Raw genomic sequence first — 19781 nt, 5'->3', positions numbered from 1 at the left:
AACCCAGCAACAAATAGCTAAAGTGCTTACTTTATTATGCTGGACCTGAACATTTAGGAAGAAAGATAAAATGTACTTTGAGAAGACATTCAGGTCACTAGATGCTATACTTGGGGAAGGGAAAGGAACACTGGATTAGCAAAAAATGGGGAGTAGAGGACAGCTCTTCATGCACTGTTTTTAAATTTTTTGTTTAACATTTATTTATTTTTGAGAGACAGAGAGAGATAGAGCATGAGCGGGGGAGGGGCAGAGAGAGAGAAGGAGACACAGAATCTGAAGCAGGCTCCAGGCTCCGAGCTGTCAGCACAGAGCCCGATACGGGGCTCGAACCCACAAACTGGGGGATCGTGACCTGAGCCGAAGTCGGATGCTCAACCGATTGAGCCACCCAGGCGCCCCTCTTTAGGCACTGTTTTAGGTTGACTTCTAAAGGTTTATAGGCACATACAAGCTTACAAAGCACAAAATTCATTCGGTTTCAGTTCCTAACATTTCTCTTTACTGAGTCTTTCAAGAGTAGAAGGAAGCAGGACCAAAATAGAAACTGATCAAGTTGCAAAGCATATGGCTGAATGTTTGAGAAGGGTTTTAAAAATGAATATAATTGAACCATCTGTAAAATAGGTAGTTGTTCCATTGGAAAGGGCAAAAGGAAGAAGCGTGATCAGTCCAGAAAGAAGATCCCAGATACTCCCGAGTGCTCTTAATTCAATAGGAACTTTTCAACCTGAAGACGGAGCCTCTCTGGTGTTAAGATTCCAGATACCTCGATAGCGGTCCCACCCCAAAGAGTATAGACCGCCCTTGGTAGTTAAATGATTTAAATGAAGACTAGCATAAGATAATCAGCTGCTTCGAGCCTGCAAGAAGTAAGGTATCTACTCACCTCCAAATCTGCAATTCTCCAAGGCTCCTCTTTCATCATGACGCTGAGTTAAAAATTGGAGGATTTTTTTTTTTCCCACAATGTCCAAGACCTTCCAGTCTCGGTCAGTGCAGGGAGCTCCCCCTCCAGTCTTCTGCAGACTTAGCCTAATGGTTGCGGAAGAGAAGGTATATACGCTGATTATTTCAATGCACGAAGAATCTGGAACAAGCAGCAGAGACATCCTCTGTTCTCTTCTGGGCTTTCAGATCCCTTGGCATTTGCCACAGCCCAAGAGTTTAATGATCAAGCTCTTCTGAAAGAACACTTAGGATGGTCTAAGTTCACATCTTATTTCTGCCACTTGATAGCCAAGTGACCTTAAAAAAAAAAAAAAAAAAAAAAAAAAAAAAAAATTTTCCCCTAGCATCTCCAGGCTACTTTTTGTTCTTCAATTCTCCGATATCCAGATCAATTCTGGCCTCTTCTATTCCAAGGCGAATTTCCTCCAGCTTTTAGGTCTCCAGCTCTGGATCCCATGAATTTTGTCTGAAGGTCCTAAGGCTGGTTCATTGGTATTTGGTGCTTCTCCTGCTGGCATAAACTCTTCGGCCACTGATATTGCATAATGTGTGCTTTGTACCATTATGCAGAACAAACTGAGAACTGAGTTATTGGATATACTCTTTAGAATTCTAAATTCTTCTCGCTGATGGTACTTCGGTAGCTTTGATGCTGATTACTGCTTGCTGATAATGGGATGTAGTATAACATTGTATGTGATTCAGCACAAAATTAGGCAGATGTCATGGTGTTCCACAGAGAGCACAGAGACTTCCAGAGCAAGCTTGCAAATAATCCTTAGAGTTCATTGATAGTGAATGAGGTTATTTTCATCCTAAGGTCATTTTGACCTTGTCGGGTACCTAGAGCCTACATGTTGCCCTATTCATGCCCTTGGCTTAAAGTTAGAAACGCAAACTATTGGTCTTGTCTAATGATGAATATTATTGATAAACATGAACACTAATGTCTAAAATTCTATGTGATGTTACTTGTTATTGGGGGAAGAGTTAAATCTTGATTATTCTTGTCATAAAAATTCACACAATTTTACTCAGAAAATTAGACTTAATTGAAATAACGGACATAAAAATTCACAGTGGCAAGCTACGATTTGGACACAAAACTGATTGATAAAACAAGTCTTGTTTAAAATAGTTACATAAGAAAGAATTTGTGCAAACCAAAATAACAGGTAAAAATTATAAAATAAACAATGGAATTAGATTAATTTTGTCATGCAGAAAATTAATCAAGGCATTATACCGACTTAATTTTGTTTTCACAAGAGAATATATTCTTTTTGGCTAAATTCAGTAATGATGATATTCCTATTCAAACATTTCTATTTAAGCAACGCAGCCTCAGGAGGAAAATTAGGTCAGAATGTGAAGATCAACCCCATTCTATAATTTCTAGGGAAACGGGAGCTCCAGGAAATATAATAAACAAGTAGCCGTGTTCCTCTACAGGTGATTAAAGGTGGTATAAAATACCTGGTGAAGGTCTACCCAATAATTATTAAGTAGTTTGATGATAAAGAGGACTATGTTTCTCTTGACAATAATTATTGTATTATCAGTATCACGAGGAATGGCAAAATTCCCGCCTTGAACTGTAGTCACTCTTGACAATGACCTAACGTAAGACACCTGGCCTGAGAAATGCGTAGACTAAGAAATAAGTTCATAAAAAGTGCCTAGAGTTCATTGAAATGATTATTTAAGAGCCCCAGCAAGGGAAGACGAGAAGCGCATTCCGTAATCCACGCGGTGATCAAAGTGGCCATTCTTCCTTCCCGTCTTGGCACACGTGGTGGTCAGGCATGGGCTGATTAAAGAGGGCATTAACTCCCTGCTGTCCCCAAGTTTGTTTGAATGCACTGAGCCTGCCTCGCAGACCTGGCTGGGCGCACGCTGGACTTGAACTCTTGCTGTTTTCTCCGCTCCATCAAGTCTGGCAAGTTGCAAGCTCACAGTGTTTTGTTTTGTTTTGTTTTTTTTGTTTTACTCCTACTTCACTAGGGTTTCCATAGCTGCTGTCCTGAGGTATGTAATAGTGCTGGCAGGAATTTCCCTCTTCCTGCAAAGACTCAACGGGTATCAGCCACAAGGTCTCCCCCAATCTTTCCCCCCAGGCTGAGATGTGAAAAGACTGGGATGATCCTTAGTATCCCAAGAGGTCCCCATGAAACAAATGTGGGAAGTGGAATCAAGGGCAGAGAGGGCGATTGATACATGTTTTAGTGACTTTGTGAGATGAGGGGCAAAAAAAAAAAAACAAAACCTCACACGATGACATTTGACAACAGGCCGTCCTCTAAAAAGCCCGTCCTTGGCATTTCAATGCCTATCTTAGGCAATCTGACTTCTGAGTCTTGCTGTCTCGCTGATGGTTCTCGTCTGTCCACACTTTCTCGTTCCACCGCCAGACCTAACACCGCCTTGTTGGATCCGAGCTCTTCCGAATTCTCCGCCGTGGTATCCGTTGGCGACTGGCTCCAGGCCATTAAAATGGACCGGTATAAGGATAACTTCACGGCTGCCGGCTATACCACACTAGAGGCTGTAGTACACATGAACCAGGAGTAAGTACTCAGCGATGTAACACCAAAGGGTAAATCTAGATTTAATAGTATTTGCTGTTCTTGCTTTGAGCTGCATTATCATCCTACTCATTAAAAAAAAAAAAAAAAAGAAAGAAAGAAAAAAACTGGAATGCCTTTCATTTTGATCGCGTGTAATTTTTGCACAGCCTCTCGAGCACCTACATTGTTGCATTAAATCGCTTAATTAGACATTAGAACATACCTGCCTTGTTGTGCCGTATGAGCTGTGGCTGATTCCAATGTGTGTCTGCATGAAGCCCCGAAACGAGATTCTCGGCCCTCATGCCTTTTTCTCTCCCTCTCACTTCTCCCCCTACATCCAGTGACCTGGCAAGAATCGGCATCACAGCCGTCACACATCAGAATAAGATTCTGAGCAGCGTCCAGGCGATGAGAACCCAAATGCAGCAGATACACGGCCGAATGGTTCCTGTCTGAGCCAGCGCTGTCGAATAAACTCAGAACTCTTGAAATTAGTTTACCTCATCCATGCACTTTAATTGAAGAACTGCACTTTTTTTAACTCCGTCTTCGCCCTCTGAAATGAAAGAAAAAGTGAAATACCTGCAGCGTCGCCTGGTGTACAGATTTTGCTGAGATCGCGGGGCTTACGGAAATGACAGACCGTCGCTTGAATCGAGACCTGGAACCCATTGTGTCTCAGAAGTACTCCGTCCGTCACCAGTTTGTAAAATACACGTACCTGTATAAATAGAACACCACCTCCGGGTTTTGATGAGTCTTTGCTGACAGACACTGAGCTTCTCTGAGACATCCTTGATCCTCTCTCCATTTGGAATTACAACTACAGTATTTTGTTTGTGGTGTAAATGACCGTCCTCTTGCTCTCACCGGAATGAATACCATGCCCAGGAACATTTGGGAAGGACTCAGTCGTAGCTTCTAAGGCTTGGTTCTTACCACGGAAAACAACCTAGGTGAAGACCGCGTAGCTCATCGGGCCACCTGGTGGCTTATGGTGACCTGAAAGTCATCATAAGGGGCTGGAAAGAAAAGGAAAGTGGATTTTTAAAAATAAAAATAATAAGAATGATAATAATAAAACCCAAACACCTCCCCATCACTGGACAAACAAGGTCTGTTTCTTTGGGCCTGAGGCTGTGCCATATAAAGTCGTATTTTGGGACTCTACAAACTTCTTGTAACTACCTTATGGATAGTGGACCGTGACAATCTTGAATAGGGAACTTTCACACTTCCCTCCTTTAAAGAAGCAAACCCAGACCTACAAGGTAAGGCAAAAGAATCCGCAATGGATCTTTCTCCAGTGAAAACTCTTTTTTTTTTTTTCTTTTTAACTCGATCCAACTTGAAACACCAACCAATAAATATTCTTTCATGACTGTCAGGCAGTCAGGGGTTCTTTCAGGATGTTAGTCCTCTCTTGACTGTGGGAGTAGAGACCGGTATGGAAGCCAGTAGGTTCTTCCCCGTTGTTCCTTCGGGAAGAAGTGAAATAGGAACCATATGAAGTCAGGTTTCGGAACATGGCACCTAGACCCCCGCTGGCTCTCTCTCACACTGAGTTCCTTTTACCCTTTGGTGCCCGTCATTCAGGCCACAAATACTTCCTATCTTTGGGGTGCCAAGTAATCACCTCTAATCTGGGATCACGCCTCATTCTTTGGAGACTTTGCTGCAGTTGAGAAATCCTGGAAGGTCCGTCCATTATTCTTATTTTCTGCCCTGCTCCTGTAGCCCCGGCACCAGACAGGGTCAGCCAGGGAGGATTTACCTCGAAGTCAGGAGTGAGACTTGGAACTTACCTTGATGTCCTCGCTATTAGAATGTGACCTACCGGAAAACATGGCTTCTCATCCGTAAAGGCCGTGAGCCTTAGATCCTTCTATTTTAATCCCGGAATTTTCCTCGTGAAACGTGAATTAAATGGCTTTGTTTATTGTCAGAAACAAACGACCTAACTCTTTTTGCCTGGACAGATTTTAACTTCTTAAATGCTTCCATTTGCACTACTTTTAAACAAAAACTTGGTTGATTTTAACGACCTTCCTCCCCCCGCCCCCCCACCCTTGGTTTTATGCTGAAAGCTATTTCTTATAGAGCAAAAGGCATGTTCAATCTGATGCTGTCAAATCATGACAGTTTAGTAAAAACCTTTTTGCGACGCTGGTTGTAAAAGCTTTTCTCTTCAGAAGGAATGTGAAATTTCTTTCTTTCTTTTTTTTTTTTTTAAACTACTCCAACAATTTCTGTTTTATCACCACTTTTGCTGAACCCTGAGAGTTCTGGATATTCATGTTCAAAGTTGACAATGTAGGTGGGGTTTTTTGCTTGCTGTAAAAAAAATAAAAAATGTATATGTTTATTTTTTTCCTTCAGGGAATCTGTGGAGTGTTTTGTTTTCAATCTCCACGGTGCAATTCAAATAAGGTGGCATTATGACATTATCTTGTAAGTCAAAAGAGTGTTTCCTTGCATACACTGAATAATTAGAAGTCTTGCTTTCTTCGAGGCGGCAGCTTAAGACTTGAGCTATTTTTTCTAAACGCTGAACATACTCAAAGCAGAACGTTTCTAAAGAGAGAACGTGTCAGCTCTAAGATACCCTAACGAGTTAATGCTGGACACTGTGCGGCCGTCGTCGCGTTGTTTTCTCAGCACGTATCTGTGTACGTGAACTCATCAGGCAAGGATTGCAAGGTGGGACGTGAAATCTTACGACGTTCAAAGGTTGCCTTCTGAATCTTCATTTTAACACGGCGTAGGAGGTAGAGTCCAGGCCAGGGGAAAGGCCAACAGAGGGCTTTCCGAGTGCCCACAATATCCGGTAGCTGTAAAAGTGAAACCTCACTGCTTCTGCGAAGTTACACATTCTAGAAGAGAAACAGGAGGACAGTGGGAAGGTTGCATTGTTTCCCAGGGCACAGAGCCAGGTTCTGGCGTCCAGACAGCTACGGATTTGAAAGCCAGCTGAGATGTTGACACTGGGAAATTCGCTCCATGTTTCTTTATAACTCAGGTCCTCCACCTGTAAATTAGAGATGATGATACTTCAACAATAACACCTTTCCTAACACACGGCGTTGTCGTAAGCGTACGTGACACGCTCTTATGTAGAACGCGCTGGGCTTCACGGAAGGAAGGTGCACTCTGCCTCCTCCAAGGTTTTCCGAGTGCTACTCATCCCTCTTTCACTCGGGAACCCAAATGTTGCATTGCGACATGCTGGAGTGAGGTGAAATGAAGTTCAATGGTAGGAGCCGTGCCCGCGAAGCCGCTTCACCTTAAATGGATTCGTGAGGATGTGATTTAAACGTGTGTCTGTACAAAAGGTACACCTACCTTTGTAGACCTACCAAGTACTCCTTTGTCGCTTAGCCTTGGAATTCGTGACATTGTGTTATAATTGAAAAAAAAAAATGAAACGCACAAGTCCGATCCCGTTGTAACGAATGGAACCGGATGGTAAAGACACTTCGATGCCTTCGTAACGGATTCAGAGGAACAATGCTTTGTTTATTTAGATGCAGTGAAAGTCACATCTTTCCCTCATGATGCCACATAGACCACGTGCTTTGGTCTTTGTCCAAACACTTCCCCATGATAAAGAGGTTGTCTCCATTCAAAGGAGCTAACGTTTATTTTTCTCCACCCTAGAATATTCTGGCATCAGCTAGATACAATCCTTCATATTTCCTACCCTTGTCACTTCAAACATCCAACCCTTTTCACATACACAGTGAGTCCCCAAATAGCCCACTTCCTATTACAAACTATTTTCATAACATGTATTTATATCCAGGCATTTAGTGAAGAAGAGGGTTGGGGAACTGAAAGGGAACAAAAGTGTTTTGGGACTCCTTTTTCTCCTCTAAGAGTGGAATTTCTAGCAGTACAACAAAATCACCTTCCAAAAGTGTGCCTAACCATATGGCGTTGGTTGTGTTCCAACAGTCTTAAGGTCATACTCCTATTCTCCTTGTCCTGCATGTAAATACATGCCTGCCTGATTAAGTCTCTGCACAGTCAGGTTTCAGGAACTACATTTGATAGACGTACTAATTTCCAGAGAAGACACAGTTGGAAAAGTAGATCCAAATCCTTCTCTTTCTTTCTCCCCCCCCCCCATAATTGTCAAAATGAATGATGTTGACAAGAGGCTTCTTGCAGGGAGGGCTTGCTAGTTATAACCGTACCCACATGTATAATTTTAAGTTGCTTAAGAAATAATCTCTCTCTGAGTATTTTATAAGAAAACTTTATTTCTCTCTCTCCAAATAGACTAAAGTGTTCTCTACAAGACCAAACCATGGCTATTGACCTCAAAGAAACTAACCTGGATTTATATCTCACACACGACAAACACGCATAGGTACAAAACCAGCATGTAAATGATTGGTTTAATAAAACGAGCTAAACTGTCTTTGAAGATACGTTCCGGCCTTAATCCTTGCTCTCTCGATACCTGAGGTCATTTGCTGCCAAACATGGCCGTTGTGGGGGAAGACACAGTCCCCAAAGCTACCTTGATTGTCAGTTGTCACAAAAGAAAGAAGAGGAACTGCTTATTCGGGTTTGCGTTGATAATTGTGGGGACAGTGGAGAGCCACGATGATTCCATTGCATCGTGCTGATCTGCCCAGTGCTAGACTGATGGGGCAGTCGTGACTGATTAGTTCTTGGTGGGCTTGAGCCCCCAAAACCTTTCTCACTGGCACACCAAATGTTTCCCTGTGCCACGCCCAAAGGGTCCCTCTCTGTGCCCGGTCCATGCAACTCGTATGAATCCTTTACCAGATACTCTCCTTCATTAGAAGTTCCTTTGTAAGAAAAACGTTCAGGGATTTTTATTTCTTCGTTTGCATTTTTGCCAATCATGTCGTTGAATAATGGCGGATCGTGGTGTTTCCAGATCTGTTGCCACGACACACAATTTCCCTCTTTGGAAATACTGGGAGCTAGTATCCGGGGCTTTACCTGTAGCACAGTTTGCCTTTCACGTCATTTTACCTTTCTCCTCTTACACAAATGAATCATCACAAGTCAGAATTTTCATCTCGCAGAGGCTGTTTGCACAGTGGATAAGGCATGGCTATAGCCTCAGACTGTGTGGGTTCGAATCCCCGCTTTGCTCCTTCACCACGTGTGACTTGACCAGGAGCAGATTGCTCGGCTCTGCTGCGATTCAACGGCCTCATCCGTGTGATAGGAGGAAGACTAGTCCCTTCCCCCAGTTGTTATAATTGAGCTACTAATAAACACTTTTGTTATTGTTGTTACTATAGTGGTCCTGTTTCAGAGGAGGAAAGCAGGAATTCATGCTCTCCCTCCTGAGCTGCTTCTTACTGAGCCACACCGACCCTTACGTGCTTTGTTCTTGCCCGTAACGTTGGCTGACAACCGGCTGGCCGTATTGGTTGATGTTTTGTCTAAAACCTTGCTCCTTTCTCTACAGGGAGTAGATTCTGCTATCTTGGCCTCACAGCCCTTCCTGTCGATCACAAAGCCCACAGAAGAAAACAGAACACACCCTCCTCAGTCCCTTCGAGATGTGTTTCTTCTGCTTCCCCTCTGCCAGTTCTGGAGCAAAGACCCTGATGAAACAACACCCGTACCTGAAAAGAACAAATGGCTGACGTTCCGATCTCCTCTCCCAGTGAAAGAAACAGCAAACGTGCGAGGCTCAGCACCTGTTCTCCCGTTGCACTGAGGAACGGACTGCCTCGCAGCACCAACTCCGCAGAGCCCTTGTTCCTAAACTCCTTGTGGTTTTATTTATATGTATTTCCGTATCTCATTCCTGTGCGTCACTGCTGCATTGGTGCGGCAGCAAGTGACCCAAGGCTACAGGTCTTACGACGGACACCAGGTTGGGTGCCACTACGCAAAACAAAGCCAGTTCCCATGAGCTGCCTATGATATGCATTGCTGAAGTCACATTTTACCCAAGGTGTGCCATTGCAGTGATATAAATATATTTTTTTCCTAGACTAAATATGAGCTGACTATCTCTTTTGATGTGTGTACATAGGTGTGAGTGTGCGTGTGCGCGGGTGTGTGTGCACGCGTGAGCGTCCAACCTCATGCTTAGACCTGCCTGCGAATGTTGTGGAATGCTACACCCGGAGAGTGCTGGCTTTTCCACAAGTCCTGAGATTACGAGCCACGTGCGACAGTGGGCCTGGAGACCGCACCCGTCCCCTTAGAAAGACAGCCCGGAAGTGTTCAATGCCCTGTATCTAGAAGTGTGTTTCGTAACTGCCACACTAACCTTAATAAGTAATTTGACAGCTTTGGATGGAGGCATTTTCACCTTAGCAGGGGGGTAATTTGAGAATATAAATCCATGCGGGTGACCACCCATCGTCGAGATCGTTAATGCGGACTGAACTTCCCATCTGAATCACCAATTTCTTGATGGAGAGAGAGAGAAGGGGATGGAATTTGTCTGGTGACCTCAAGTGGAATAGAAGTAGCCTTTGTTTTCCTGCATAAATGGACTCGTTGAATGCGAACAAATATATGCAACCCATGCGCTTTCGGAGACGAATGTAGACGCGTGTGTCAGCTTTGAGATGATGTGTCCCGGATTAATACTTTGTCTCTCAATGTCACAGAAAAATACATGCCAGTGACTCTCGAGGTTGGCATAGTTGGGATTAAATGTCCTCAAGTGATTTCGGGTTCCCAGTTTAGAGGATGAGTTCTACAATTAATTCATATGCAGCTAACTCCTATGGCCCTTAGCCTTCTGGAATCTGAGGTCCAGTGTGTGAAGATTCAGTTCTGATAGGACACGTGTACCAAACTCCAGCCAACATACTGCCATTTTTTCATAATCTGAGTGGCTGCCTTGCGTATTCTCAGCTACGGTTGCAGAAACTGTGGCCATTTACATAAGCTATAACATCAAATCAGGGAAAAATGGGAAAAAAAAAAAAAAAGATTCCGAACCCTATGCTATTGAAGAAGTAGAGAAAATCATCAATAAGTATTTATTACATTCTGACAGGGTGTGTGGCATTGTATTCGCATAGCTATGCCAGAGTGACAAAGTGAATTCACCCCTTTTCGGGGACTTTACTATATTTTTAAAGGGATGTGCCTATGCATTGATGCCTGAAAAATATGTATAAAGAAATGAGGTTGAATCTCTGAGCTGGTCATCTTTCCCCAGAGGTCAGGGCAGGAGGCCAACTTCAGGGACTGGATTAGCCCCATAAGCGAGTGCTGGCCTAGTGAGTTCAGATGCTGAATCTTGCTCAGATCTTCCATTAGGGCAGCATTAAGCTGTTCCCCTGCACCAAATCGAGTAGCTTCACCATGTGTCTGCCGGCCCCAAATTATTTTTAACAGTCATGGATGAAACGTTCTGGTGTGTTCAAAGAGTTATTTTGGAGACAGGTTGTGTTCACGACACTACTGGTGTGTATGTTTTGAGAACTCTTGTATTCGATCTGTGAAGGATATGTGTATTAATCCATACACGCTTGTAGCCTCAATGTTGGTCCGAAGACACGCAAATTCTGACCAGTCAAGGAAAGTTCTAGAAGCAATATTTTCACTTAACATTCTCCAAACATCAAGCGTTGATACACACTGAAGAGTGCATTTATTTTTTGTATCACTCCAAGTATGTTGGAATATGCAAGGACTGTGGTTAAAATTAGAATGTATAAGGCCTATTATAATTTAGTTCATACCATAAAGGAAATTAACAGAACATTGCTTGGTTCATACATGTTCCAAAATTTGAGCGCTCTCTTGAGTTAGACATAGATTTTTCTATTTTGTTTTATTTTGTCAAGGTATTTTTCTTCCCTTCATGAACTTTAGGTACACATAACTTATGTCATTTATTTATGGTCTTTTATACCTAGTTTGTAAAATTGTAAAATAGCAAACTAAATGCAAAGAGTTTGCATTTGAAAATAATAAAGTAGTTGCCGTATACAGACCTGGAATCTAGTTGTCTCTTTTCAATAATTTGCCAACATGCATGCTGTTTCTAAATCCATGAATTCTTGGTTGTCCTTTGGTTAGCCCACAAGATCTTAAATTCCAGTTGAGTGTGCTTAGAGGATAAAAAACGTTGACTTCCAAATGGCCCTGACCCTTGAGAACTACGCATTAGCAAATCGGACTTAGGTTCTATGAGTTTTGCACCTATCCCAATGTAGTTAAGACAATGAACTTTGGTTGGAATTTAGTGTCCCCTCCTACCGTGCAATCTAGGGTGAATTTCTTAACTTCCTGGGCCTATTTTCTTGTTTGTAGAGTAGCAATTATAATATCACAAACTTTTATAAAGACTAAATATATTAGAACGTTAGCACAGTGTCTAACCAGATGATCTAGCCAGAGCTCAGCATTGGTAATTACAGTAGTCCTCCTTTCATCTGTGGTCTCAGTGACCAACGGTCCACCATGGCCTGGGCACAGATGACCCAACTTCTGGTGTAGCATCAGGAGGTCAATAGTAACTTAATATTATGTCAGTGCCTGTGTCATTCAGCTCACTTCGTCACCTAGGTATTTTATAATCTCAACATCATCACAAGAAGAAGGGTGAGTATACTATAGTAAGATACTTCGAGAGAGGGCGCCTGGGTGGCTCAGCCGATTGAGCGGCTGACTTCGGCTCAGGTCACGATCTCACAGTTCGTGGGTTCGAGCCCCACGTCGGGCTCTGTGCTGACAGCTCGGAGCCTGGAGCCTGCTTCGGATTCTGTGTCTCCCTCTCTCTCTGCCCCTCCCCCGCTCATGTTCTGTCTCTCTCTCTCCCCAAAATAAATAAACACTAAAAGAAAAATTTTTATTAGAAAACAAGATATTTTGAGAGAATGAGAGACCATATCCATATAACTCGTTACTGTATATATAATGTCATTCTATTTTAGTATTAGTTATTGTTAATATCTTACTGTGCCTTATTTATAAATTAAACTTTTAGGGACACCTGGGTGGCTCAGTCAGTTGAGCGTGCAACTTTTGATGTCAGCTGAGGTCATGATCTCACGGTTGGTGAGATTGAGCCTCTTGTTAGGCTCTGCGCTGACAGCATGAAGCCTGCTAGGGATTCTCTCGCTCTCTCACTCTCTCCCTCCCTCTCCCTCTGTCTCTCCCCCGCTTGTTCGTGTTCCCTCTCTCTCCAAATAAATAAATAAACATTTAAAAAACTTTCTCATAGGCCTGTATGCATCAGAAAGAAAAACATCATAGATATGGAGTTTGATGTTATCTATGGTTTCAGATGTCCACTGGGGGTTCTCAGAATGTATCTCCCGTGGATAAGAGGGGACTACAGTAGTCTCAAGAGCATTTTTAGTGATATAACCTGTCTTCTGTAACATCCTCCGTTCTATACCCTCTCTAACGTCTTTGCTACTGATCCAAGTGACCAGCTACCCATCCTTACCACAAGCTTTTATTCCTGGATCCTTGAGAGTGCATTGGGGTCCAAGAGTATCCCTAAAAGATGGTCCCAATGTTAATAGTGACATGTCTATGTGTGTTTTCATGGGGAGAAAGCCCATCAATTTCATCAACTCCTACGTGAATGTGGCATACAAAAATAATAAGGGCCATGGTTTTAAGGGTGAATGCTCTCCTCATTACACCATTTCATTAAACAAACTATCAATTGGCTGAGCCCCTGTTAATTGAAAATCAGTCCCAAGACTTATTACAATGTATTAATGAAAGCCCTTAAGCGCAGCTGGCTTCAGAGAACGAGAGCATGCTGTTCAGTGTTATCAGAGACATTTTAAAACAGATCTTGAAATAAAAAGAATCTGGGGTATGTAAAACAGGGTATTTTGTGTTTCTTTCTCAGTTAAGTATCTCTCGAGATTCAGCTGTATTAACATGTAGTCAATAAGATATTTGTGAGACTGACTGGGCTTGGTATTTTCTGTCCCACTTGTTTAACAAGACAGAAAGTCAACTGTATTGGAAATATATCTATATCTATAAATATATGGAGAGAGACGTCTTACGGGGACTCGGCTCATGGATTTATGAAAAGCTGAGAAGTTCCATGATCTGCAAACTGGAGACCCAGGGAATTCAGTGGGGTAGTTCCGTTCAACTCCAACAGCCTAAGCACCAGCCACACCAAAGGCGTAAATCCCAATCTGTGGGCAGGAAAAGATGAGATGTTCTATCTCAGAGAGTTAAGGCAGAAAACAAGAGGGGAATGCTGCCTTTCTCTGCCTATCATTCTATCCAGGCCCTCAACATATTGGATGATGCCCACCCACACCGGACAGGGCATTCTATTGAATCTACCAATTTTAAGTGCTATTCTCAACCAGAAACACCCTCACAGACACATCCAGAAATAATGTTTAATTTGGACCCCCCCCCCGACCCCGCCCATGACCAGTCAGGTTGACACGTAATTAGCCACCTCAGCGACCAATATTCTCCCCTAGGTTTTCTAGAATGAGCTGGCAGAATGGTATCAAAATTGCCACATGTCACCTGAAAAATAATTTTGAGATTGATTTCAGTGTAGTGTCATATGAGACGTTTGTATTATTTAGGGTCATGAAGGCTAGCTTCTGTAATAAATGGCCCCAGATTTTCAGGGCTTAACACGCTCCAGTGTTGTTTCTAGCAAACGTCATCATAGCCTGATGAGGATCCAGAGGATCTTTCTGGCAACTTTGCAAACAGTGACGTGGATCCAAGCTCCTTTCCTGCTGTGAGGCTGCCATTTCAATCTGTGGCATCTAAGGACACCACCTAAGAGAATGTAGATGATTGTTTTATGGCCAGGCTTGGAAAGGGCTTGTATTTCTACTTCTCTTATCTTATTGGCCAAAACATCACATGGGCCGAAGCTACTGTTTGGAGGCCGGAAATAAGAATCTTGTGTGCACAGGAAGAGGAATTAAATCAGCTGAGCAGCTAGCCAGTCTCCACCACAAGTACAAAGGAGCACCGTGCACCAACGGGAGGTCAGGGAAGGCTTCCTGGGGAAGTCAAGTGCATCTATAAGCATTGTTTGATTTTCTCCCATAAATGTGTCTAATGCTCATTTCCCCAGAAATGCAGAGAAGCGTGAGCAATGTTCAGACTTGCCATCACATTTGCATTCTTGTCCTCGTCTACCCAGATACTTCAGCGATAACATTTTTCTTTCTATAACACAGATCGCTATGCTTTCTCCAGTCACAGCTTTCTGTTTATATACAAAAGTTTCTGCCTTTTCAGGTTTTTAATTGCCGTAGCCACTCAGTGCTCCTAGGATGAGGCAAGGGGGTGGGGAACATAGAAAAACCCCTAATCCTGGACAAGCCATTTGCAGCATTATTTTTCCTCTGAATAACGATACAACTAGATACAACTAGAATGTGCAAAACCATAACACCTGAACCCCTGGACATTGATCGGATGGGCAAGACCTTAATTAAAGTCCTTCCCGAAGCATCCTAAGAACTGGCGCTAAAGCTCAGGCTTACAGGGTTCCATCCCCTTTCGTATTTTTGAACACTTACCTACATGCCAGACATGGATTACGCTCTGTTTGTTTCAATGCAACTGCCTGTGTCTGAGATGTAAGGCCTCATGCGTTCATTTCATGGTTGAAAAATACTAACGTCCAGATCGGTCAGACAATTAGTTCAAGGCCACCTTGCTGATAGGGCTGGAATTTGGGATTTAAACACAAGTAGTTGGACTCCAGCAATTTGCTTGTAACTTCTGCATCACCCTGACCCATGTATGATAAACTCAATCCGATTGAGCAGCTTTCCAGGCGGGTATGTTCCAGCTTGATATTGATGCCACAAGCCATTGTTAGCAGGTAAGCGTGCCTTCTTCTTTTAAAATATTTATTTATTTTGAGAGAGGGAGAGAGAGTGAGAGAGAGAGAGAGATAATGCAAGTAGAAGAGGGGCAGAGAGAGGGGGGAAGACAATCCCGAGCAGGCTTCACGCTGTTAGCACAGAGCCTGACCCAGAGCTCGAACTCACAAACCATGAAATCATGACCTGAGCTGAAACCAAGCGTCCGGTGCTTAACCGACTGAGCCACTCAGGCGCCCCCCCTGGTGCCAGTACATTCTTTCTTAAGCACTGCTTACCCCTTCTGTTGCCAGATGGCTTATTTTTGATCGGTTTGTCATGTTGATTTTTGTTTTTCTTTTGGTAAGCTCTAGTTGAAAGAAACTGTAACTGAAATACAGTGTTCACCTTATGCACTGTGTTTTGTAAGAATTGATCTCCAAAGTCTACTGTTCACTTAAAAGCAGAGTGTCGTCTATTATCACTAAAATACGACTAGCTGAAACGGAGTGGGGGAGGAAGTAGTGATTTTCTGTAATAATCACGTTTGTGTTCCAGGCATAAAAATCATGGACGGTGGCACTTCTCAAGAGCCATTCTTCACTTTGATGACAGTGTGTGACAGAGAGGCTGACCATTAACCAAATAGAAACAAAAGACGGCCCCACGCACAAGAGAAAAATGAACGAAAGTGGAGCCTGAGCAGCACGTAATCACAAAGTACGCAGATTTAACGTGAGCTCCACCTTGGCTGCCCACTCCCTCTGGCGACCTTGAGCAAATCACTTCATCTCCCCGAAACTAAGTTTACTCACCTTTGAAACGAGAGGAAGAATTCTCTACTTGGTCAGGGTCTTGCAAGAATTCAGTGTCATCAATTCTGTAAGAAGCAGGAGCTGCAAACATGGGTGTCTACGCAAGCCAGCTAGGTCATGTGAATGTCGGTGCGGTCCAAATGTACCACGAGAGTATATGTTTTTTTTTTTTTAATTTTTTAATGTTTGTGTATTTTTGAGCAAGAAAGAGAGCCAGAGCACGAGCCGGGGAGGGGCAGAGAGAGAGGGAGACACAGAATGCGAAGCAGGCTCCAGGTTCCGAGCGGTCAGCACAGAGCCCAATGCGGGGCTCGAACTCATGAACCGTGAGATCATGACCTGAGCCGAAATGGGACGCTTTACCCACCGAGCCACCCAGGTGCCCTGAGAAAAACGCATATTTTGATAAAACATTAGACGGGTAAGACGTTCATGAATATTATTCAGTGGATGGTACAGGTTGGGGCAAGAAGGGTTCTACAGCCAATTAAGATGGGGAAACCGTGATGCATCCCATCACCCTCTTTTGGAGATTCGTAAAGCACATTGGCACATTGAGGGCTTTGAGAAGTCCTGCTGTGAAGAAAACTGCTTTTGCCAATTTAACGTAGCATTTTCCAAACACATTTGAAAACGAAACCTTCTTCATGTCTCGTTGGAACGAAGTCCTCTGTCTATCCTTTGGGATTTCAGATGAGGACTGAAGGAGAGAAAAGCAAAGGGATGCACCCCCTGAAGTACAGATTTTAGCTCAAGTTTCCTGATCCCCAACACACCACGCATTCTACCTTCACCACCCAAGGCATACTCCAAGAAGTACGTACTTGCACTGGACTCATGACCAGGGCTAAGATGTCTGACTTCTTCTAGTCCTAGTAAAGAACCAAAGAGATTTTGGCAAAGCAAAAATGCACGACACGCTTCAGTCACCAACCTAAGACGTGTAGCTACACCGTGGGCTCTGGCCTCAGTTAGTTCACCCTTCCCTTTGGAGGAAGTGCCTTCAGCCATGGACGGCTCCCCGTTGAAGGGGTAATAGACCCCTGACATATCTTGTTTCTGGCGATCGCCCTGAACATAATTCTTTGTTTACAGTGCTGTTGTAGAAAACTTGATGAATACTTAGGAGAAAATAGAATTAGGACCTAAGGACCCAGTTAAAATCAACTTAGTAGAACATAGTCATTGCTTTGTGTAGAGCTGGAAAAGATAGCCATGAGAGAAAGTGGCTTAAACATACACCAGAGAAACTATATATTATACACATAATATGTAAGAGGCAATTATGGCCTAGTAATCTGCAGTATGTCACTACCTAGCAATCAGATTGACGGATTCTAATGAGACCCATGTTGTTTGTAATCAGACTGGCATTGCTTATTCAGAGCTCTATTCCGTAAGATGCACTTTTAAATGGCTCAGATTGCACCAGATGCTATAAGAAATAGCGTTCCGTTTTATTCCATTACCAGCATTTTTCCCTCTTCCAATTAGCATAATTTAAAATCAGCCCGAGGCAAAATGTGCCGGGCTGAAAAGTTGCGAAGAAGTTCAAGAAATACTTGAAAAGAAAAAGGCAAAAAGACACACATGCACAACATTTTTTTTTTTTTTTTAAATTTGGGCAAAAGAACATTACAATGAATAGACCTCTTATTCTTTCAATTGCTCAGAATTTATTTCTGTGACTTATGGAAATACTAGAATCTCTCAGGGGGCTAATTGCCCTGGAGGTCGCTCTTGCTTATGCATTATCTTGTGGATGACAGAATCACCACCTCATTTACCATTCAGTCAAGGTTTAATTGAGTTCATTTTGTTTTTCCCCTCCTCAAAATGGCCAGGAACTTAGAGAATCAAAACAAATTTTCATTTGCAAAATGAGAAGATCCTTGGAAATTGCCTCTTTATAAGTTAGGTCCCGACTGTTTATAAAATATATGAAGTTAAAACTTAGGCTAACGTACTACACAATTTTCCCTGATGTCATCTGCCGTGATAGTAAAAGCAGAGCTAGCTTGTTAAATAAGGATAGGCATCTGATGTTAAAAGACTCATTTTTCAATGATTTGCCTCCCCGGGGGCAACTTCCTCATAATGAGGTATAAACTCCCCAGGTATAAACTCTGGTAGCTCGCATGGCATTCCCTCCCCCTGGGGTCTCCTCCTGATAGCACCTAACAGATATCTGTTGAGGATCCGGGTTTTCTCTTGGTGTCATTAGGGTGGGACTGACCCATCTCTAGCTATATTATCCTCGTGGGTCTGAACCAGAGTAAACCTCTGAACCAATGGCTGCTCCAGAGAGGTCCATTCAGGGTGAAACTTGAGACTTCTTACCCATAGTATGGGAAGCAATCCTTCTTGAACTCCCACCCCGAGTGAACAAAAAAGGGCAACTTTTGCTCTGGCAGCCATTTTGGAATCATGAGATCTCCAACTAATGGAGACACATAGATGAAGAGAATCTCAAAGAAACAGAGCCGTATCCAATTGGTGTACTGGAGCCGGTTTGTACCGACCAGCTCCCGAGAGCTGATTGTTAAAGTTGTAGGATGCGTGTGAGGCGCCTGGCCGGCTCAGTCAGTAGAGCATGTGAGCTCAAGCCTCCCGTTGGGCATAGAGCTTGCAACTGGCCACTGTGGTAGTGTTTACACCATAATCATGGGCAAACACTGGAAGTGAGGGCTGCTGTTTCTTTTTCTCCTTCTCTCTTTCCTCCTCTTTCTTCCTCCTCCTCCTCCTTCCTTTCTCCCCGCCCCCAGAGCTGGTTGTCAAACATTTCCCAGCTTTCCACTAGCTGTGCCTCTGACTGAACCGTGCCTGAGGCTTGGCCTGCTTCTGAGCTTTTCCAATCGGAAGCCCAGAAATCTCCTCCATTGTTTACGTCAGTTTGACCCAGAGGATTTCTGTGACTGTTAACCCAAACCGTAACCCACCATTGTCTGCAACCTTCTCCGTAACAAAAGCTCACATTAATGAAGACTTTGCCAAGGACCAAGAACTCTGCTAAGTGTGAATCTGCTTCGCTCAAACAAACCATCCGCTTGCACAGAGAAGATACCTTGATGGTTTCTAACACACCCGTGAAGAGACTAAACCTTGGAGTACAAGTGTCACTTATCCAAGTTTCAAAGAGACCTATTTACAATTTTCCAGATACACCAAGGCTTGCCACACTTCAGTGCCTTACCTATGCTGTTTCCTCTCCTTATATAGCTTGTCGACCTAGTTAATGCCTACTCGTTTTTCAGGATCCTGAGTCAGCGCCTAATGGAGTACTTCTTTATCCTATGAGTCTGAGTCACTAAGTCACTTCTCCTATCACCCCTTGCCTACCTTGTCTAGAGTGCTTTTAGCAATGCAGAGTGCTTATTGATTTTCTTGTCGGTTCCCCTACTAGACTATACGATCCACAGAATCTTGGAAATAATAGAAAAAAATCTTTAATTTTCTTGTCTATATCTTCATGCATTAGGCATGCCTGCCACATTATAGGTTCTCAATCACTGCCGGCCGGGTTACTTGCATGGATGAATTAACAAAGCCTCATGATTTGTTTTTACTGCATTGAAATTCAAGGAAAGAAGAAATACTCTGTCATTACCCTTAGTACATATCCTCACGCTAAATATGTGAATCATCCAAAAGCT

At 43.2% G+C, this 19781-nt stretch overlaps 1 protein-coding gene across 7 annotated transcripts in view; it reads left to right on the top strand.

Moving 5' to 3' along the window:
- The window catches only part of EPHA4 (EPH receptor A4), a 149472-nt gene extending 139125 nt beyond the window's left edge, over positions 1-10347 (top strand). For 3 of the 7 annotated variants that reach the window (XM_042950258.1, XM_042950260.1, XM_042950262.1), the window contains 3 exons: positions 3363-3518; positions 3863-4792; positions 8977-10347. In XM_042950258.1, coding sequence (XP_042806192.1) covers positions 3363-3518; positions 3863-3977 — 271 coding nt within the window. In that variant the 3' untranslated portion in view covers positions 3978-4792; positions 8977-10347. Of the gene's footprint in view, positions 1-3362; positions 3519-3862; positions 4793-7802; positions 7894-8976 lie in introns of those variants that run through there. The other 4 variants (XM_042950259.1, XM_042950263.1, XM_042950261.1 and 1 more) reach the window with 4 other exon arrangements.
- Positions 10348-19781: the final 9434 nt, after the last annotated feature.

Source organism: Panthera leo, chromosome C1 (assembly GCF_018350215.1).
Source record: "Panthera leo isolate Ple1 chromosome C1, P.leo_Ple1_pat1.1, whole genome shotgun sequence".
In the NCBI taxonomy this organism is placed as follows: Eukaryota; Metazoa; Chordata; class Mammalia; order Carnivora; family Felidae; genus Panthera; species Panthera leo.
This window is presented reverse-complemented; position numbering and strand designations above follow the sequence as displayed.